The sequence below is a fragment of the Sebastes fasciatus genome, chromosome 2, assembly GCF_043250625.1.
Source record: "Sebastes fasciatus isolate fSebFas1 chromosome 2, fSebFas1.pri, whole genome shotgun sequence".
Taxonomy (NCBI): Eukaryota; Metazoa; Chordata; class Actinopteri; order Perciformes; family Sebastidae; genus Sebastes; species Sebastes fasciatus.
In genome coordinates, this window is record NC_133796.1 from 18,039,639 (window position 1) to 18,063,096 (window position 23,458).

General features: G+C 40.5%; 1 protein-coding gene across 1 annotated transcript in view; it reads left to right on the plus strand.

The window, feature by feature from the left end:
* ush2a (Usher syndrome 2A (autosomal recessive, mild)) overlaps positions 1-23,458 on the plus strand; it is a 230,542-nt gene that overhangs the window by 99,458 nt on the left and 107,626 nt on the right. The window contains exons 37-47 of the mRNA XM_074625260.1: positions 508-588; positions 2,429-2,617; positions 4,034-4,174; positions 6,190-6,265; positions 6,612-6,697; positions 7,674-7,833; positions 12,822-12,984; positions 13,075-13,222; positions 17,278-17,435; positions 18,816-18,963; positions 22,228-22,383. Of these exons, the coding sequence (XP_074481361.1) occupies positions 508-588; positions 2,429-2,617; positions 4,034-4,174; positions 6,190-6,265; positions 6,612-6,697; positions 7,674-7,833; positions 12,822-12,984; positions 13,075-13,222; positions 17,278-17,435; positions 18,816-18,963; positions 22,228-22,383 (1,506 nt within the window). The remainder of the gene's footprint in view (positions 1-507; positions 589-2,428; positions 2,618-4,033; positions 4,175-6,189; positions 6,266-6,611; positions 6,698-7,673; positions 7,834-12,821; positions 12,985-13,074; positions 13,223-17,277; positions 17,436-18,815; positions 18,964-22,227; positions 22,384-23,458) is intronic.

Genomic DNA, 23,458 nt, shown 5'->3' on the forward strand with positions numbered 1-23,458 from the left:
AACCATCCAACAAATCCAATGTAGATTTACTGTTTTTAATTGCATCACATCAAACTATGTAAATGTCCCCTATGTGCAATGCAATTAATCGAAAAGTACCGAAACCAACATTATGACCCTAAAAGACCGACCGAGTTTTAGTCATATCGATAACTAGCAAAATATATATGTTAGCAAATACTTAGAAGCATTCTTAACTACTGAATATTTTAATTACATATTACTGAAATAACTATTACTCATCATAATCCGTAATTTTCTGTTTATTGTTCAGTATAAAGAATTAACAAGAGCTCCACTGTATGAGCAATCTCTTGCACAGGTGTATTTAATAACATATAATTTATTGTTACCGACAATTAATCAAAATAATGATTTTAGGTGATACAGAGAACATGTGATGTATCTTTCAAATACATTTTCTCTTAATGTAAGTAATCTGTTTCTCCCCTATCCCATGTGCATCCCGAACACTTCCTCCTAAAACACACACACACACCTTTCAAGAGTACTTGTACAGGTTTGTGGCCTTGGCTGCAGGAGGTTGGGCAGCAGGACCTTGGCAGAGAGGACGCAGCCGCAGCAAAGGTAAAACGTCTCTCATCTTTCTGACAGTAGTTGATGTGTGTTTCTGTGTATTATCCGACCAATAAGTTTACAGCCAGACACGATGATATCATTACAGTGATACACACTCACACTCATGTATGTCTTCACACACCCGACTCGTACAAGCGTAATTGCAGTACACAAGCACAGTACACATTGTGCACAGTATCTGCTACAGCATCATTGTTTCTTTCTATCTAGCCTCTATCTGATACACTAATAGTATGAGGGAATGATAAGGCCCACAAGTGCTCCAAAGCCTCAGGCATCAGCATGCTGTGTGTGTGAATGTGTGTGTTCCTCTTTACATGTTTGTTCAATGTGCTGTGTAATCTGTCTTGGAATTAGCATCATTTACAAAGTCACTGACAAAAGTATGATTTTGCCCCGAATGACTGCAACTGAAACATCTTTTACTCGGATGCATTTCGGCACGCTCAGTAAATATTCCCCCCCGTTGACATTGCTCTATAGTGTTTCTCTTTGTTCTTAAGAGATTTTGTGATGTAAAACCATGTTGTGAGACTTATCCAAAGCCAGTGATATTACATGTGCCTGACGGTATGAGAGATTGATAAAGCCTCTATAAAGGGCATCCCAGTAAAAGGCTGTTAACCCAGAATGGCCTGTGTGGTCCCTTGTGTAATATAAAGCCGCTCGTTAGTAGTGAACGATACACTGGTAGGTCTCAGTGTACCATGCTATGACCAGAGAGACGGAGGGGAGCGAGGGAGGAAGTGCTAAAAACATTAAGAACTGGGGGGTGGAAGAGGAGGATGGAGGGCTAAGAGGAAAGGTGGGAGCGAAGGATGGGCAGCAAGAACGGAAGGGTGGGAGGAGATGAGGAAAGATGCAAAGTGAGTGGGTAATGAAAGGAGGAAGAAAAGGGTTGATAACAACGGGAATACTTAAGTACAGCTGAAGTGGAGAAGGAAGGTGAGAAATTTATAAGGAGTTAATGACTGACAGGAGAAAAAACAAGAAGGTCGCAGGCGATAGAGCATGATGCAGCTCCTCAGTGGTGCACTATTTTATGACTTAATAATACACTCCACAATCTTGCACCAAACCAAAAAAGCACAGCAGACTGGAATGAGTGAGATTAAGGAAATGAAAGATAGACGGAACATGAATTTATAAGCAGCATGTATAAACAATTTGTAAAATGAAACGAGGACAGATGCACAGGAAGATGGAAGGATGGATGGAAACAGAAAATGAAAGTGGTTGCGAGGCAGAGAGACAGATAGAGAGGAAGGGAGGGAGGAAAGGAGCCGGACCGTCCTGAACTACTGAGGGTGTCAGAGAGAGAAAGAAGGGGAGTGCTACAGAGAAGGAGGGAGGCTGATTGCTGTGAAATATAGCCCAGAATGAATGGCTGGCTGTATTAAATCAGTGCTGAAAAAGTTACTACTCTCATAAATAGTATTTATGCTAATGGTGAGGTATGATTTACTGGGCCTATTAAAACACAGAGAGATGGGGGATGCTTTTTCTTTAACCTCATGTGGTCTCGACCTGTTGTTTTTGCTTTTTCTTTTTTATATATTCGCTTTTTGCTTTAATTTGATATATGTTGCTTTTGACATTTGTTCTGCCTGACCTAATTTCTTTCTTTGCTTCTTTTTTCTTTGATACTCTTACGCGCTTTATTATGTATTGCTTAGTTTAATTGTAGTATGTGATTGTTTTATTTGTTTATTTCTTACAGTTATGGATCTCTTTTCCTGTTTGGATCCAAAGCTTTCTTCTCTTCACAGTGTCCTCTCATCTTGACTCATTTTCTCTCTCTCTCTTCTCTCTCTCTCTCTCTCTGTAGTACCGAGGTCTGTACCACCTCCTACCACAGTGCAGAGCGTGAATGGCTTCAGTGCAAAGGTGAGCTGGGTGCCCCCCACCGGTGACATCAGAGGGCTGATTGACAGATATGAGTTGAAGGCCTACAATAGAGATCAGCCAGAAGTACCACCTATCAAAGCCATGTACCTGGCTAATGGAAATCTCACAGGTAAAACACACACAAAATATTTTTGACATGCAGTACATAAATTATAATAATAAATATATACATTCAGTGGAGACACTGAACAAGGGTTCTAATGACATCTAGGAGGGTCCCAACAAACTGAAAGTAGAGGTATCCTTTTCTGAAAAACAGAAATAACTGGATTGTGCTCAGTAAGCCAGGCAAACATCACTGACAAATATGTGAAGCGTGATGCCGTTGTCCTGTTAACTTATTGTAGCTGGTTTCCTGCCACCCTCTAGTGAGACCTGTAAGGGCATTTTGGCCCTTGGAGAAAACACATTCACACTGCCTTTTTCACTCACTTTCCTTTGGTCTTTCATACAAACACACATACACACACTGTCCCAGGCAACCCTGTTAATGTCTCCTTGGCAAGTCCCCAGCTTTAGGAGACTGTCTCCATTTGGAACAAGACACTCAGGACTACCCCAATGATGTCATACGCTGGCATCGCTCCTTTTCTCTCTCTCTCTGTTGCTCACTTTTCGATCTTTCCTCACTTCATCTTTTATGATGATGATGATGTCTGCGTCCGCTGCTGCTATTCGTCCCTCCTCTCATCCACTCTGCCATGTCTCCAGGCAAATATGAAGATGAGCTCTCTGTCTCCGTCTTTCTCAGTGTCTCTCTCGGTGCTCCCCATTCCCTCCCTCTCTCTTTGCCAGACATTAAGTCCACCGCGATAAGGCTTCTTGTTAATTTATGATGGCCTCGACACCTGACTGCAGAATTACACCAACGGCTAAAAAACACAGAAAGCAAATGAGGGTGTAATGGCAGCGGAGTGGGGCCCTGGCCCCTAATTGAATTAAAAGACATGGGTAACAGAGAGAGAGAGAGAAGAAAGACAAGTACAGGGTGACTGGACACAGACGGTGAGGACGGTTGGAGGGGGTGGAAGAGGAGAGGGGGGATGTAAAAGAGCGACTTAAGAAATACGGAAAGGAGTGGAGAGGGCAGACGGCGAGGACAAAAAACATCAGAGAGCGACAACTGAAGCTTTACAATTAGAATCGACTCTCCTTGTGTGCCAAACCCTGCAAGTTTGCTTAGCAACAGTGGCAACGAGAAACAAGTAGAGCATTTAAATTGCACTATTGAAGAAGATTGATACATACTTTAGCAACAACAGGTTCTAACTCACACTAAAGGAGACAGTAAAAGTCGTTTTGCCAGGTAAGGCGGGGTTGGCACAGAGGAATGTTAAAGGATAAGTTCACATTTTATCTTAAAACAGTACTCACATGCCCAAATGTACGTTGCAAAAACGCACTCTTAAGTTCAACCGAAGCTAAAATGAGGCCAAATCAAGCGGTTTTCTTTCAGAGTTACAGTCTTTTCTTTCTGTTTTCACTTCCTCTCTCTGCCTTGTCTGACATCTCTCTTCTTCTCCAGGTGTGCTGCCGGGTCTCACTCCATCCACTAGATACGTTATCACTGTAAGTGCCTGTAGTCCTGTTGGCTGCACTGAGAGTCTTCATAATGACAATGGTGATGATAATGATTTGAGATCGAGCCTCACAACCCCGGAGGAAGGTAAGGCTGTAAAGCACAAACACACACATATATATACACACACACAAACACACGCTCATGCATCCACACACCCATGAACAGAACTTCTGCCTTTTTCTATCTCTTAGAAATAGCATTAATTTCTGACGGTTTCTACATCTGGACAGACACAAACACACTTCTAAAACATAGACTGGATATAAGAAATGGACGTAGTCACTGTGACGTCACCCATTGGCTTGTGGACTAGTGTTTTGAACCCTCGCGTTCGACATTTTTGCCATCTCCATCTTGAATTTCACAACCAGAAGTGACACGAGAGGGTGGAGCTAAGTACAACCGAACGCTGAATGAGACATTTTTAGGCAACCAAAATGTTACAATTAACTTTCATGAACTGAAAAGACTTCTATACAATCAGACTTATTTTTGCAAACAGAGTCGTCGCCCCCTGCTGGCTATTAGAAAGAATGCAAGTTTAAGGCACTTCCTCATTGGTTTCACTTTTCAGCCCCTGGAGGTTGCCCACTGGTAAAACCACACTCAGACACTCTCATCCTGTCTCCTCAGTGATTTTTAGCTCTTAAGAAGAGAGAAGAAGAGACAGAGGGAGAATAAGAAGTAAGATGGCTGGATAGGACAAGGCTCAAAATGATAAGAGAATGAAGCGCATTGCAACTGAGTGAAAGGCAGATTGTACAGAGTGGCATTTTCCTTCTCTGGGAGGTCATGAAGGGAAGATTACATGTATAAGGAAAGAAGAAGCGGAAGAGGAAAAGAGAGATTTTTCTTCATATGTTAGTCGCTACATTAATCTGTGTTGGACTAACTGGCCTTGTTGGGGAGATAATGTGACGGCAGGGGTCAGTGCCGAGACAGCAAAAATCAATCTGTAGTAAAAGGAAAAAAAACAGATTACTGTATTGATTCTCACTGAGCACAGAGTTAAGACACTGAACCATGTTAGGAAGACCGGAGAAAGAACTTATTTATAACTCTGCTTCGCCAACGTCTATTTTTCAAACTCACAAAACCTCATGTGGACACATTTTTCTGCGCTTCTCCATGAGCACACCGGGCAAAGTTTTCTTCTCCAGTCTCTGCAGTGTTTTGAACAGTAGTCTGAATCTGTGTCAATGTCTAGCATCATGTGAAATTAAATGAAATTAAAGCACGAGTGTGTAACAATTAGGGGGATCTATCAGCAGAAATGGTATATAATATTAATAAGTATGTTTTCTTCAGTGTATAATCACCTGACAATAAGAATCATTGTGTTTTTGTTACCTTAGAATGAGCCCTTTCTCTGAACATAGGGAGCGGTTCCCCTCTTCAAGGAGTCCGCCATGTTGCACCACCATGTTTCTACAGTAGCACAGAACGGACAAACCAAACTCTGTTAACTTTTCCTGCTTGGGCCGGAGTCGATAACGTTACTCGCTTCCATCCTCGCTGCTCTCTCTCGCTTTTTTCACCACTCACTGCCCACATACACACACTCTATGTACTGGCTCTGCTCCAAATGGCCTACAACTGGCTCAAGAGAGGGCCATTTCCGTTTTCGCGTCAGCCACCGTAGTTCTCCTACACGTTTGGCACCATGCTGGCACCACACAGGAGAGGCTTCAGTTAGTTGCAATCTGCAACCTCACCGCTAGATACCGCCAAATCCTAGACACCGCTTCTTTAAGATTAAGAACATATAGAGCATTTTAAATCTGTAGCATGTGATGTCATAGAATGTGAACCTGTCTAAAATCGTGAATCACCATGGCTTATTTCATTGTTTAGTTTAAGGTACATGCCTTTATTATAGTATTATTGTAATGTTGATAATGTGCATTTTTGCTGTTAGGTAATGACTGTTTTCCCTGTTTCAGTATATACATTATACTGTATATTGAACATTGAATTGATAGAAATGTGTTGGAAATAAGGATAAAATGATGTATCACTTCTATTTGTTTATACCAACCAGAATAGTTGTGGTAACCTACTCCTTACAAACAAATATTTAGATTTTCCTATAATTTCAGCTCCAGATGCTGTCTCTCCTCCAGCTGCAGTCTCATTCCCCTCAGCCCTCTATCTCACCTGGGAACCTCCAGCAAGGTAACACACAGTCTCACCGACCCTTCTCACATCCAAAGCACTTATTTTGTTGGTCAGTGTCATGTTGTTTATTTGCAAGTTGTGTCTTCTTCTGTCATAAAGCCTTCACTAATATGTTATTAAACAGCTCTGGCAGCAGTGAAGTGAAGATGTGTATTTTTTAATCAAACATAATGTTGTATAATAATGACAGCTGAATCTCCTTTTATTCACTTTACATATTTGTTTCACCTTGAATAAAGATTCCATAATTGAACACAACAGAGAGTTTAACATCAAAATAGTGAAAGTTATGATATAACATACTAATATTATCCTCATTTAACTTTTTTTGTTCCAATGATAGGCCCAATGGAGGTATTACAGAGTACCTCCTCTATCACAACAACCAAGTGGTCTACCGGGGGAAAGACCGACAACACGACATCACTGGTAAAGAGGAGAGAGAGAGATTGTGTGTGTGTGTGTGTGTGTGTGTGTTGCAGTGTAGATGTGACTGTGTGGAGAGATGGGGCCTCGGTGTAAAGAGAAGGGGAAGAGTGAAGAAAAGCAAAATGAAGTGGGGGATTAGCATTTGAAAGAGGAAAGAGCATCTTAGTCCTTATCAAGGGAATAACACTTTGAAAAAGAGCGCTAAACACACACACACACGTGAAAATGAAGCAGCGGAGAAACAAAGAACACTAAACATTAGCGCACATACATACTGTACACACAATTTGCTTTGAAAGCTTTCATTAAAGAGACTTAAAGAAGGTATGAAACACATGTCACACCACTGAGACTAGAGTGCTGCACCAGGATGTGAATAGATACACACATATGCACATACAAGACACACTCTCAATGGAACATATGCAGACATACAGTATGCACAAACACGGGAGAGTCATCCTATATGGCATTTTGTATGAGCAGAATAGATTAGCACTCCTTTTGATTTTACACACACACATACAGTACATATGGTTAGTAAAACATCACACTGCCCAACAGTGTATGTGTGTGTCTCCATAAGTTAATGAATGCATGAGAGCACATATCATCCATGCTGGGTTAATAATGCCGAGTGTCTGATGTTCACAGTGATTAGAAGGATTATGGACGTAGTAATTATACAGTATGTGCAAGAATAGATCGTGTTACAGAGAGTGAGATTGCCACAGTGAGACAGATGGAGAACAGTTTTGAGGCAAAGACGGACACTGAAAGAGAAACAATGAGTAAGAAGCAGAGCTAAAAGCAGACGGGAGGGCACAGAGGAATGATTCTGTAGAAAATAGACAGAATTCAGATGTTGGTGGTTAAATGAGGGTTAAATCTCCTCACAATAACAAGTTAGAGAGAAACTTATTTTGTATGCCTCTCTGTGTCTTGCTTTCTCGGTGTTTGTGTGTGTGTGTTTCAGGTCTGGGTGTGTATTCCACCCATGTCTTGGTACTGAGTGCATGCACTTCAGCGGGCTGCACCAACAGTTCACAAGTCACTATGCTGACCTCTCAGCTTCCTCCGGGGCCTCTACATGCACCAACTCTTACCCTGCTCGACTCACGGACTATTCTGGTGGAGTAAGTGCACACACACACACGCGTTTACATGTGTTGTCCATCTGTAAATTAGGGATACACCGAACTGACTTTTTCAGTCCAGATACCAATAGCGATACCTGGGCTTTGGATATCAGCCGATACAGAGAACCAATCTGATACCAGTGACCAGTGACTGGGATCATTCTTTTATGTGTAAGGCAACATCAGGCTTGACTTAAACATTGCTTATTTAACTTTGTAAAGCAAAATGCAACAAATAAATACAAAGATGTAAATGTACTGAAATGTTATTTATTAAAATAATGGTATCGGGGCGCTCAGGTAGCTCACCTGGTCGAGCAGGCTCCACATGTACCAAGGCTGAGTCCTTACCGCAGCGGCCAGGGGTACGATTCCGACCCGCGACCCTTTGCTGCATCATCCCCTCTCTCTCTCCCTCTTTCACAACTATGACTGTCACTATCAAAAAGCCAACAAAAATAATATTTCAAAAATTAATTAATTAATTAATTAATTAATAAATAATGGTATCCGACCAGATCGGCCTATTGTCACCGATACCTAATCCAGCTATAATCAGACCGATATCTGATATCAATATCAGTGTCGGTGCATCTCTAATACACATACTCTCAATGACCTTTTAGATAATAGTATCAGGTCCATGCTGAGTGGGAAGGGACACACACACACACACGGAGATATACATAGCAGGGCTTATAAAGCTGCATGACACATCAGGTGTTTCATTCAATGTATATGTAAACATTGTTTACTAAAGCCATTTGATTGATTGATTTATTCTCTGGAACAGTGTGTGTGAGTTAGGTGTATGAATCTGACTGAAATACGGTGTGTTTTTTACTCACAAAACGTTTGAGCGTTCACTGTTTCAGCATCTCTGAAAAGGACAGGGTGAGAAATAAAAGTAATTCATGTAATATTCTACTGTTTCATTTGTATTTCACATGTTGTGTCTGTGTAAAATACAAAGAGAGAGAGAGAGAGAGACAGGGTGAGAGAGAGCCAGTGACCTTCTACAGTTATGTTTACCATGCAGAATATTCTTCTGCACTTGACCTTTCACCTCTAGAGGGAGGGGACAGAGGAAGATAGATCTCTGCACTTTTTTCCATCATGCTCATGTGCAAATGTTCCTGGTTTTTGTGTGAGTATGTAAGAGTCAATCTACGTGAAAGCCATTAGTGTCCTGACTGTCACTTACAGTGGGACTCACCGCAGGAGGGCACATACACACACACACACACACACACAAGCACACACACACAAGCACATAGGCATGTCCACACACACTTAAACAATAGACAGAGGGTGAGTGAGAGGACGGAGAAGGAGTAATATGAAGGCACACAGTGTCTGAGGGTAAAGGCGAGTGTGTGTGTGGTTAAGATGTGATGATCTTAGTAATGATTCGATTGTCTTGGATAAGCAGTGCACATCTACACGAACACACAAGCACATCTACCTGAATGTATACTGTTAGAGCGGTTTAGTGACAAACGGTTGGGCCTCATTCATGAGTACCTTTCCTTCTCTTGAGTTTGTTCAGAATAATTTGAAAGAGAAAAAAAATGATAATATCCAATGTCAGATTCACAAAACATGCACTGATTTCCTTTTATTTACCTCATTGCAGGATTGATCCTAAATTGAATGTGTATTAAAGGGATGCAATCTGTCATGGGAGGAAATTGGAACAGTAGACTATATGACATATAACAGTAGAAATATGCCTCTAAAGCAAAAACAATGCTGAAATAGAAACATGTGAAAGTAATGTTTGAAAAATAAATGTTATTTAAGATAGTAACTGAAATAGGTTATATTTTGTAGTTACCCAGAGTCAGATGTGTTTCTATGGAGCTACAAAACATAGTAATGATTTATGTACATCAGTTTATCAGTGGTTCTGATCACATGTACTTTTTCCTCTTACCCAGAGTTTGGGAAATACAAGCATATTAACAAAATATGTTTTAGCAAAAGGTCCTAATTTATGCATGCGCACCAGTTAAAATCATCTCTACATATGAATGATACATAAATGAGGCCCGCTATGCCATACAAAGTAAACACGCTTTTTTATCTTTAGTCTGTAGACAGTTGACAGCATGAAAAACAAATTTCTAGATGTAATACATCATCCATGAGAGTACTGCTGTCTGCATGTATCACTGCCTTAGCCTTTAAAATGTGTTTTCAGCTATTTATTCACCAGGTGTGGGAAGGCTACGTATTGCCTTGTTAGCACATTGGTAATAGGCAGAGGTTGAGAGATCATACTTGGTCAATAATTCTCTATTGTGTCTGTGAGAAAAGCTGAGAAAGACAGAGAGAGAGAGAGAGAGAGAGAGAGAGAGAGAGAGAGAGAGAGAGAGAGAGAGAGAGAGAGAGAGAGAGAGAGAGAGAGAGAGAGAGAGAGAGAGAGAGAGAGAGAGAGAGAGAGAGAGAGAGAGAGAGAGAGAGAGAGAGAGAGAGAGAGAGAGAGAGAGAGAGAGAGAGAGAGAGAGAGAGAGAGAGAGAGAGAGAGAGAGAGAGAACAACTGTGGAAAAATGTGAAGAAAGAGAAAGTAGATGAGAGAGAAGAGAGGAAGATAAATTGTGAGTTTTAATGGAAAGAACGGAGGGAAATGTGTGAAATGTTTAAAAGGGAAAGTGAGATAGAGTGTGTGTGAGAGGGTGAGGGTGAGAGACTGTGAGAAAGGTTGAGGGAGGATGCTGGATGCGAACAAAACAATATCAGCAGATTTATTCCCTGACCTCACCGAACACTACCTGACACAAACACATTCATACACACACACAAGCAGACGCAGCTGCACACACACCCACACTGTGAGACATGTACAGTCACAAATACATAAAAAGCTTGATGGGACACATGACATGTTGATGTTCGATCTTCAATACTTTAATGTGTTGTCAGTAATTATTTGATGGCACCAATGTTGTTTTGTTGAGTGTGCAACTTAGAGAACAGCAGGAAGTATGGTGCAGGAGACAGTTTATCACTTCATATATTATGATATAGAATTTGAACCTATTGCATCTCAAGCACACAGTTTTCAATTTAACGTACTGAGAAAGCGCCCGTCTGTTTCACACCAATTTCACAACACACGTTTAAAACCAATGGTTTTCTAAAACCATTACCGCAGTGAATTATGATACAGATTATTACAACTCCCCTTTGATTTAGTTTTTCAAAAGTGGACATGCATCACACCGCCAATCGACAGCATATAAATCTTATAATAAATGTGATAGATTAGCCACAGTGGCTAATTGTGTGCTAACACACACTCATCAGTCATTCAAAAACTGGCTTTTAATGGGAGGAACCAAGAAAGGAATCCATCACTTTTTAAAATGGTCTCCCTCTGCTACCCCACCAGGAGGGTTGGGTTACTCTCAGGGATTTGTAAGAATTGCAGAACTATTTATAAAAAATTATCAGATACTTTGTATTTTGTATGACGTGAAAAGTGCATCAAGGTACATCATTTATAAAACTCACAGTATGTAAATTCAGTGATTTACATACTGTTTGTGTTTCCAAACAGAATTAATGTAGCACTGTATTTTAGTAAGTTATGATGAAATGAAATAAACAACCCTGCTCTCTTAAGAAATATTAGAATTGACCTCTAATTTTCTCATGACTGCACAACTTTTTATATTACATTATTTTATCATAGCTTGAATATCTCTCCAACATCATCAACAGGCACAAATCACATCACATTTAAAAGGACAGCGGATAGATGTTGATCATCAGGACACATTCAGCAGCTCCTACAATCCCTTATTAGAATACATAAAAACAATCATAGTTTAGTATTAATGAAGCAGACAATTTAGATCTGAATGTTGTTCTTTTGTATGTATAGCTAAGATTAGGTCCATATTGCCCTCTCTTTCACATTTTGTAATGGATAGTCGACATGTTTCTATTTATAAATGCTGTCTCTTGTCCTCTCCCTCTCTCTCTCTGTTGGGGATGACCTTCCTGTTCTAAATATAGAAAAGGAGACACCTCTATCTGACAAAGGAAACTGTGTGCACAGTAGACGCGCTTGTGTGTCGTGTCTAAGAAACCTTAGCTCTCTGCATTGTGTTTCCATCTATTTGCAGAAAGAAAAACAATGATAAAAGCACACACGTGTGTGAGTGTGCACACGCAGATACACAACCAGAGCAATCTGGTGCAGTCATAAGACAAAAGGGCTCCCAAGAAAGCCCACAGATACTTACATTTTTGCTCCGTCTCACCTTATTTTTTATCTAATTTTAACCGTCAGTATATACACACAATCTTAGAAATAATATAATATTTACCAAAGTCACTTGATAAGTGCAACCAATGAAAGTCAAGCAGTCCTGGCAACATCTTAATATAGAGTATATTTAACAGCAGCCGTCCGTGTTCAAAAAGGATGACGGATCTATTTGAATTATATATTAGTATATGAATAAATGTAAACATTTTAATATTGCAATGGTAATATAAGCCACAATTAAAAGTTATCTTTACTATCCAACGTTTGAACTACACTGGCCTTGTGCATCACAGTGGAGAAATATGTCAACCAAAGTAGTGATGTGGCTCTTTTATGTGTTACTAATAGTTTTCCAACAATATAATTCGACGGTAGATGGGCATACTCTATCAGGCAGTCGTTAAACAGGAAAAAACTTGCTTGTATAAATTTTTTAGTTTCGGTCTCTTCAGAGGAATTGTGTTACTAAAAAAGATTAAATAACTCCAGCCTTATTTTTGAACTGTAAATTAACTTGACTCTACGGCTATATGATAAATATAGTGGAATAAAAAGTAAAATATTTCCCTTTGAAATGCAGTAAAGCTGTCTCACAAAAAAGGTCTCAGAAAATATAAAGGGATATTAAAGTAATGCCCTGCTCCCTGAGATCTGAACTAAGTGCAGTAGTAGAGTACATGTATTTTGTTATTTCTATCTCTCCAGGTGGTCACGTCCCTCTCAGCTGAATGGCGCTTTGGAGTTCTATTCCATCTTCCTGTCACATGACGGCGCAGCACCCGTGCTAGCCTATAACAGCTCAGAACTTTCTGAAGACCACACACTCCGCGACCTAACCCCTGGAACAGCTTACACCATCACCGTCGTTGTGAGTCCCTTACTCTTTAATCTTTTTTTTGATTTGCATCACAAAATTCATAAACACATTAATGTGTTTGTGTGTGTGTGTTCACGTCAGGCCTGCACAGGAGGTGGATGTACCTTAAGCCCTCCCAGCCAGGCTCAGACTGAGGAGAGCACCCCGGAGAACGTCCCTGCACCGCTGGTCACACCTCTGTCCCCACATGCACTCAACGTCAGCTGGACACCTCCTGATACTCCGAATGGTGAGCGGACGCACACTTAATCTGAGATACATTCAAATATACATAAACATTTATCAACAGTGATATTTAAAATAATGTCAAATTTGAACTAAATACACGCAAACACACACGCAAGCTTTTTATATAATTCATATTTATAAATAGTTTTTTAATGGCATTTTCTTATATACAGGAAAGTGATCCAAAACTATAGAGATAAAACATGTAGAAGAGGAGAAACATTGACAATAATCCTGATGAGGATAACATTAGTTGAACTGTGGACTTGAATACACAGTGTCAGTATTTACCATAACACAGACTATCACAGATTTGAAGACCTGTACAGGTATCCCGTACATGTGATAATGAAACAGATGAATGTTTCACTTTGTGTGAGGGGAATCAGATGAATGTGCAAGAGATAGAGATAAAACAGTTAGAGAAAAGGAAAACAGGAAGAGAAACCAAAAGAAGAAGCCATAAAGGACTCAGAGAGACCGGGGAAAGAGACAAAGACGGGGGGAGAGAACATACAATTTGAGACTAACGGAGACCGGGAGTGAGAGGGCAGTGCTTCACCAAGCTCCTTTAAGTGGATGAAAAGTGCTCCCTTTTGACTGAATAGAGAACTGCAGGCTGGAAGCACATAGACTCACAGTGACTGCCCTTCTCTCTCTATTATTCTTACCTTCATCTAATTCACTTACAGCCAATTAAAATCCATTGCACAGAGCTGGACACGATGTATTTGATGTATATTGGAATTTGAAATCCTGCTTCTGGTTTGGAACCGTCTAGATTATAAAAAAAGTTATTTGTGCAAAACTATTTTCCGTGAGCAGATGTTTTAGAGTGCAGAGACTCAAAGTTGTCGACAGAAGAGTTTCCTGCACTATATACAGTTTTAGAATTACAATGCATAAATTAAAATCCTCAGAGTTTAACTTCACATTTTACAAATGTGTTACAGTGAGAAAGCGCTCAGAGTAATGTATCATCAATCAGTATACTTCTATCTGAAGTACAGGTATTACATCAACAATTGCAAAAAAATAATGTCTGGACACTTTATAGCCCTGATTTTAATCCACAATGTGCCATATTTTAATTCTAGTTGTCAATACAGGAGAGCTGGTGTCTTAAAAACATTGCACCTCAGATTTTAGAATATAACTTGTCTGTTTCCTGCAGAAATATTGTAAATAGAACTAAACAGTAAAAAAGCAACTGCCTGCTCTGGGTCACATCTTGTTCTTACATCGTTTCAAAATCCACACCTTTTTTTTTTTTTATTTATATTTTAATATAAATAGCAATCAAGAATCTACAGTATGCAATTGTCTTCACTGCAAACATTAACCAAGAAATGTAATAGAAAAATACAAACCAGAGAACAGAACACAACTATACTATACTATAGAACTATTTAATAAATCGAAGCACAAAGTACACATTGTTAAAAACACCCTCAAAAGGCAATAAAACATGGAGCACCCTTATATCTTAGGGGTTAAACTGCCCGGTTCTGGTCCGGCTGGGGTCCGTTGTTGCATCCCTCTCTCCTTCATTTCCTGTCATCACTCTATAATGAAGGCACAAAATACCCCAAAAGAACTTAAAACAGACAATGAAACACATTATTATGAAATACTCAGTATAAGCACTTACATCAAGCAATCGGATGTCCTTGTGTCTTAATAAAACTCAAAGTTCAATACACTGTCAAATAACTAAAATACAGTAGTTTCAAGTTGCACAATCTACCGCATGGTATACTGAAAATATTGTATTTTTTTTTACAAATAAAATACAAACTATATTAACAAATGTTATGAAACCAAATGAATTGAGTGATGAAAACCATCTGAGTATTTCCCACCCCATTTCCCAGTCTCTAACATACAACGCACCGCCACATATTATCAAATGTTACTGCCATGCTCGTTAAAGTATGTGTAATTCCATAATGCGTGTGTGTGTGTAATGCGAATCGTGTGTGTTTTACGCTTAATGCCACATGAGTGCATTTCGCACCATAAACCATGTGATGTGTGTGCATATTAGCCCGGATAAATTACTTAAAGCTTTTCTCATCTGATGACAGAAATTTATAACAAGGAGACACTTAATCATGATTACCCGATTATCTCATGCTTAAAAAGCTTTAATTTTTTGCTTAAAGAAGGGCTCAGTGCTTCTTTTTTTTTCATAAATGGACGGCAACAATGACGATGATGATGGTGATGGGTTCCAGAGGAGTGAGATTCTGTGTCTCTCTCTCCCCCCTTCTCCCCAATTCCGCAGGGATTTGTGGGGGATAATCCTCTCGGGGATTAGGTCGGGGCAACACGCAGACAAAGAGGGGAAATAAGCCTGTTATGCATTCGCTGCTTCATTTCCCAACCTGTCTTTATTACAACCTATACTGATATGGGCTTATTCACACACAGACGTCCGCACACATATACACGCACACACTCTCACACGCATGTGATTGGCCACATTAAGAGCTTCCCAGATGTAGTTGGCGTCCGTGGGGTTTTTGTGTCTTCATTTCCCTGATAGGTGTGTATATCTGTATTGAGCAATAATAAAACCCACACATGATTAAAGCAGAATAGACTCTTAGTTCTTAGCACTGATCTTTTGAGCCCCCTGTATGCATTTTTATTAAGGAAAAGCACATTTGGCGCCGTACTGTTTCATTTTTTTTATTAGGTGGAAGTAATGTAATGTAATTATTGTGCCCGAGTGTGTAAGTATGTGTGTGTGGACACGTGTGAGTTCCCATCTTAGTGTGTGTGCCTGTGGGGAATGTCGATGTGTGTGTCTGTGGATGAGTGCTCACCTATTTGCACCCGCATGTGTGTGTGTGTGTATGTGTGCGCGTGTGTATTCGCTCCAGCGCTACTGTCCTTTTGAGGGTCTTTATCCTCGTAACGCCTATGGTTACATCTGTCGTTTCAGTGCTGTTTTCATCAGTGGATCACACTAGGACACATTGACTGGCAGGTCTGGAGCGCTGAAGTCAGTTTTCATTTGCATTGTAATCCAATGACCCAGACTGCATCCCAACATAGCAAAGCTCACTTTGTAACTGGAATTCCTCATAGTCTGGCAATGGCAACAGTGCGTGAATAGCATCAGGAAAAAAAAGTGGACATTTCAAAAAACAAATACTGAAAATGGTGCGAAAGAAAATGTGTAACACGCTTTCAGACAAAGACACAAAGAGATGTGTTACCATCACACCATCATGTTTAAATGAACACAGGGTTTAACGTTTTTCACCTGGCAAGTGGGTCAGAAATGTTTCCGTTATACAAATTGTTTTATTTATTAACGGTTATCAAATAAAAACAAGGACCAGAGTTAATTGTCATGTTTAATCTTTATTTAAGAAAATGAATCCAGGGTTTCACACACATCCTCAAACGCCACCCAACTAAACTCCTGCTTCCAGGATAATTGAAATGCTCGCTTGTGCTTCAGCTCTTAATCTTTGTCTTTACCCGCCGCCATTTTCTCGCAAGTGCCTGGTCAGTACTACGCAACTCTAATGGAGATGAGAAGGAAGCGAGATGGCCTACTCTTTAGGTACCTCCATCATTAGCCTCGGACAAAAAACAATGTGTTTGATTATTTTTTAGTTGCTAGATTTACTGGCCCGACGTGGCATTTTACTTGCTCCGGGCAAGCGAGTAATCCTTATTGTTGAGCCCTGTAATGGATTTTAAAACATCAATGACAAAAAAGTTTGGACATTTTCTTCGTCCATATACAAATGTTTTGTTTTATAGTTGGGTGGTAGAGTCAGGGTTCGGATGTTGTGTTGACTGAGGTGGTTCAGGGCAGGGGATGAATGAAACACATTAGTTTACACGGTGAATGATGTGCTGTACAGAGATACTTCTTTTGTAACTTCTTTTGGGACAATAAACATTAACGCTCCAGTCATTAGTGGCCTGGCTAAAGTGTCAGGCTTACTGAGGCATGAAAACAGTTTGCTCATGTCATTTTTATTTTTCTTCTGTATGTCATAGTTGTCATAATCAAATGTGTTCTTTTGACAGGCATTATAACCAGCTATGGTCTCTGGCTGGATGGATTGCTCATCTTAAACTCCAGTTCCTCCCCGAGGAACTTCGTGGTGGAGAGACTCTCTCCATGGAGCCGACACATCCTCAGGCTGCAGGCCTGTACAGCACAGGCCTGTGGCAAGGGACCAATGGTGAGTAAACTTCTTACCAGTAAACCCTGTATTTAATTGATTAATTAATACAATAAACTGCAAGATCCTTTGTGATATCTTTGAAGATAGGCATGCTTTGCTGTGGTGTTTTCGCATAGTGGCCACTGAGTAATCAAGCAGTGCTGGTAATAATAATAAAAACAACATCTTTGTCCTTGAGATTTCTGCAGAAACCCCGAACTTCTGAGCTCACTTCTCAGTGTCTGACTGCACAGTATTTTTTTTCATATGAACTGTAGTTGCCGCTACAAAAAACACACATAAAACTCTACTTCTGTAATATACAACATTTTCTCTAGACACTTTTTGGAGCACTTAGTGCAGCAAAAGTAAGAGCTACATATTCATTCTCTATTGGATGAATTACATCACATCAGTTGGTGAAACGAAACAGCCAAAACAGATATTTTTATGATGCAGATTATCGCAATAACTAACCAACACACAAAAACATGGGTACACATATGAGAATGCCTACTCAGGCATTTTGTGTAGTGCATGTGTGTGTTGTGTGTGCGTGTGTGTCACTGAGCGTCATAAAGGTGATCGATTCTCTCGGCTCAATAACGAGGTTGGCGTGGCGACAGTGACATTTGGTAGCAAATGCCACTCCACGCTCAACGATGTCTCTGACGACAGGCCATATTTTGGGGCATTTTTCCAATACGGACGCCATATTTAGTCAAACGCCAGGAGAACAGCTGACACAGCAGAACAGGAGGACAGGAAGGTGGGAAGGGGAGGGGTAAGAACAGGATGAAGGGGAGAAGAGGAAGAGATGACAGGATGGACGGAAAAGGGAGAAGAAAGGAGTCGGGGAAAGTGGGAGTTTAGGGATAAAAGAGTGAAATGATGAGGATAGAGTAAATGGTCAGAGCAAAGTGAGAGATGAGGTGGAATGTGAGGATGCGAAGGGCAGCAGAGGAGGAGCGTGAGACAGGAGGAAATGAGACAGAAGAACAGAGCGGGATGATGGTGGAAAGAGAGAAAGAGCAGTGTGACTGGATTGAGAGAAAAGATGAGAGAAATGTGGCAGGAGAAAGAGAGAAAGGAAGAATAAAAACAGGATAGATAACTCGAGGCAGAAGTAATGTGGGCCGGATGTGTAGAGTGGTTTCATTTTAAACTTAAACTGGTTGAAGTATTATATTTTAACACCTATAGTAATCCACTCAGTGAAATATATCACCATGATGACCTTTGTCAAACAGGGACATACTTCATTATATGTTTTTTATATCTCAATATTACATCTATAGCAGTTGGCTGTAGTGTGAGTAGAATTATAGTAAAAAGAAGTATATAGTATAGTTTGTATGTTCATATGCTCCTTGTCTTTTCCATTTTTCTTTAAATCAGGTGGAGGTGCATACATTACAGATGGCCCCAGAAGGCCCTATACTACTGGAACTGACCAATCACAGCTCTCGATCTGTCCGAGCCCGCTGGACAGCCCCACCTAGACCAAATGGGAACCTCAGCTACACACTGTACTACAAAAGCAAAGGTGACGCATACAGCCATGCTCTCTCTCTCTCTCTCTCTCTCTCTCTCTCTCTCTCTCTCTCTCTCTCTCTCTCTCTCTCTCTCTCTCTCTCTCTCTCTCTCTCTCTCTCTCTCTCTCTCTCTCTCTCTCTCTCTCTCTCTCTCTCTCTCTCTCTCTCTCTCTCTCACACACACTAAATACAGACACCACATGAACAGTGAACCTGAACATAAACACACAGCAGCACACATACATAAAAACATGCACAGGTGATACACAGTGTCACGTATTTACCAGGCGACAGATATTCAGTGCCATATTCTGCCTTTTCAAATTAGACTGCATTTCATTTAGCACATATTTGCTCACTAGGCAGACAAAAATGTAGATTATGCCTTAAAGACGGCCTCCATTGTCCACTAAACCTGCTGTGTGGCTTCACTACAAATCGAGCTATACATTATACACATTGTTGTTATGTTTATCATATTATTCAGATAACATTTAGGGTTTTTGTAAATTACTCAAACCTCATTACTCAAACCTCAAAAACAAAGGTAAAAAGGTGTGTCTTGACATTTTTCTTGTCTTGCTAGACTGTAATGCTCTCAGGTCAGGCTGTCCTGGAGGCGAAGTAGACATAAAAAATAGATGTGGACAGTAAAAGCTGCTTAATAGGTGTCACTCATGCAGGTCAGATCTGTCAAACCACCAGAAAAGTTAAAGCAAGTCCATCAAAAACCCGTTGCAGAATCTGTAAAGTTTGTTCTAAACTTTAACAGGCAGCAAATAAAGGGACATTTTTGTAACGATCACAATTCAGATCACCATCAAAGACACACAAAGATTTCTGGCTTGGACCTTTGCTCCAGTAATTAGAACTTAAATCTTATCTTATTATACCTGCTGGACATTACTGCCTGTTGCACCTCCTCCGCTGCCCACAGGGCCAGCTGCAGGGTCGTCAGCCAGGAAACACCAATCCTCGACATTTTCGCTCCTTTCATCCTGGAACGTCTCTTGGTGGCGGAGCAGTGACAAGGACGTCTCCCTGCCACCCCTGCAGCTGGCGTCAGGGTTAGGTGTTCTTTCTCCGACAGTTGCCTTCCTCGTCAGCCACAGCCAAAAGCTGCCCTTCTCTGCATCCTCTGCCAGTGCTTTCGGTGCCTTCTTCAGCTTCCCTCGTGTCACTCCTGCATCCCTCAGCAGCTGTGTGGTTGACAGCCCCATGAAGCCACGCCATCCAACCTTCACTGTGTAGATGGTGATCTTCCAGCCAGACTCCCTGTACTCAGCAGCCAGTTCTGAGTACATGGTTTTCTTTCGTTCGATGGCGGCCTCAATCCCCTCCTCCGATGGTACTGTGAGCTCAATGATGAGTACGGCTTTTGCCTCAGTGGACCACACTACTATGTCAGGGCGGAGAAACGTGGTGGTAATCTTGCTGGGGAACTGTAGCTGCCTGCCGAGAATCACTCTCATATTGAACTCCTGGTTGGAGAAGAAGAGCCTTGGTATTTCTCTCGGCCTGGTGCTTCTTCCTCCTCATCCTCCTGCCCAGACAAAGTGGATGTGGTGTTCCTCTGGTGTTGAACATCCTCTGCTTTCCTGTCTGCGCCCCTACAGCGACTCGACCAGCTTTCTCTGGACCTGGTCAAAAAGTTTATCAGTATGAATGAAGAAAATACAGCTATATAACTATCAATAAATGGTATGAAAATGCTGAACAACAGGTAATAGAAATGCTCCCGATCTCACATTTAGCACCTTTAAATTATGTTCAAATAAAACTTAAAGTATTAACTGCGAGAAAGAAATAAAGATCTATGTTTCTTGTCTGTAGATTAGGTTTCTCAAGATTTGATTTGCTTCTTATGAAAGGCTGTTTCTGAGATTACTGCATTATTGTACTCTTTGGTCGGAGAAAAAAATAGAATACAGCTTGGACAGGTTCCACTGTTTTCATAGGGACTATTGACAGCACTTTTTCTCTGATAAGAAAAAGTGCTTTGTGGTAGAAATGAGTGGATACTTATTTTCTTCTTATTTAGGGATCATTATGATACTGAATGTATTCCTCAAATTATATTTAGAGATAATCATAGTTCTTAGGCAAGATATATAATACACTAGTAGTACAATTAATATTATTACCAATTTCAAGACCGCCAAGTTTTTCTTTACGTAGTTAGGTAAGATCAAGTAAGTTTCTTTTTTAAAGATGAGTAGAACAGGACAATATGGACGGAGATACACACATGTGTACACACACACACACACACTCCTCACCAACACGCCAACTTAAACTGAAAGTGAGGCATGAAATGGGAAAGTGAAAGAAGGAGTAATCAAACCAGAGTGTTTTTTTTTCTATTGCCAGTGACTTGAGAGGAGATGATATAGGATTCCAGAGCAAAACAGTGGTATGAAGATGGAAGGAAGAACAAAGACAAGTATTGGTAAACAATAGTGTATCGAGAGAGGAGAGATGAGAAGCTCATATTTCCATAGATGTATTAGAAAATACTGCAAGTAAAAACAACATAAGAGATGAAGAACAACAAAACAGCGGATGAGACCAACAGAATAGAAGAGGAGAACTGGACATGGAAAGGAAAAGGGGAAGAAGAAAATTGAACAAGATGAGAACAGGAGAATGAGGAAACAGCAGAACACACAATCATCCTTTAACCCACACATATTCACCAAGTCTCTCTTCTGTCAGACACACACACACACACACACACACACACACACAGAGTCAGAGACTTTGATCTGCTCCTCACAGAGGAAGAGACGGATTAAAATGAGTGGAGAGAAGGATGGAAGAGGTGTGGAAGAAAGAGAGAGATGGTGTTTCGCTCTAGTTACCCACAACCCCCTTGATTCTTTGATACACACTGCCTTCATCAGTTCACACACAAAACTGATACGTGTTTGGATGTGTGTGCGTGTGTCCATCTAAATATGTTGGATAGGCTTGCATGTTGTAATTTTCTGATCCTTTTACTTTGACTATCGTTGCATAACCTCGATACGGAGACCTCTCTCTTTTGATCACTCTCAGTTAATCTCAGTCAGTATTCCCCTCTCTTGAACTCTCTCTCATTCTCCTCTATTTTCCCTCTGTTGTTGAATTATCTTTTTATGATTCGCTTTTTTAGGCCATCACGCTAATGACTCTAATCAATAAATGTGCCATGAAAACAATCAAATGTGCAAGACATTAAGACATCCTCCTCAAGACCTTACATGTCTCTCTGTGTGACTCTCTCCGTCTTTTAGATGGTGATGGTGTGTTGGATGGAAGTACAGCGGCAGGCTACTGGTTGTCTGTGACTGACCTACAGCCGTACACCAACTACAGCTTCTGGATCAGGGGGTGTAACACACAGGGTTGTGTTGAGAGCCTGCCAGTCAATGTTACTACTCCACCAGCAGGTACACATATGCAAAAACACAGATACAGTAAAGGTTCTCCTCCCAGCACCAGACTACTCACCTTTTCACTAGAAAATCTGTGTCTCAATTTGCGTACCTCCGTTCTTACACTATTTTGAGTGCATAAGTGGGTTCACACTGAGAATTATGGCAAAATGCTGTGCACTCTAAGTACCCAGATATTGTACTTGTTTTGTAATGGTCAAAACGTTGAGTGTGGAACGCTGGACACTTCTCACCCTTAACGGTCGCAATCATTGCTATGTAGCGGAAGGGGCCACCAACCTATTTCACACTTCAGAAAATGGCGGGTGAGGAAGCTGCAGCGGTTTGAAACGGCAAACACACTACAAATTTAATACCACTACTGTAGTCTGATAGAAGCCATTAATGGGTTCATTTGAATCTGAATTGAATTACTTCTGATACGGCGTGATGTCCGTGGCTGACTATCACCAGCGGATCTACCGAGCTTCCGGTGAGTGCACAACAGCCGTGTGCGATTTGAGACAACACTACCCTGTCAAAATTCATGCACTATACAAGTAAGTACATAGTGTGCACAGTGTACTACATGGAAGTGTACTAATGGTAGTATCTGAATTGAGACACAGCTTAATTCTGCACAATGATCAGATACATACTTAGAAATAACTAAGTATGATAGTATGGTTATGGCCTCCATTATAATAAGGCGTTTTTGTCCTCCACTAAATTGTGTATGATCTGATTTAAATGTCTATAATTGTAGCTTTGTTTCTAACTTGTGAACCATTGTAACAGTTTTGTCTCATTACTGTGATTTTAATTGCTATTCTTATGAACTGGAAAGGTTTGTTTTTATAGCTTGCCATGCAAAAGAAAAAAAAAACAATTATTCAGTGAGTAGCAGTGACAAACACAGACACATCATTGACTTTACTTAATGGTCTGAACACATATTTCTGATTTACACAGCGTTTGTATGTGTGTGTGTGGGTGTGTTTGTACTTGTGTAGAATAGAGGCTGATTGTGCATACTGATAAATGTCAAAGCTGATCAGAGCAGTCTGGAGATAATGGTAACCAGGCAGCA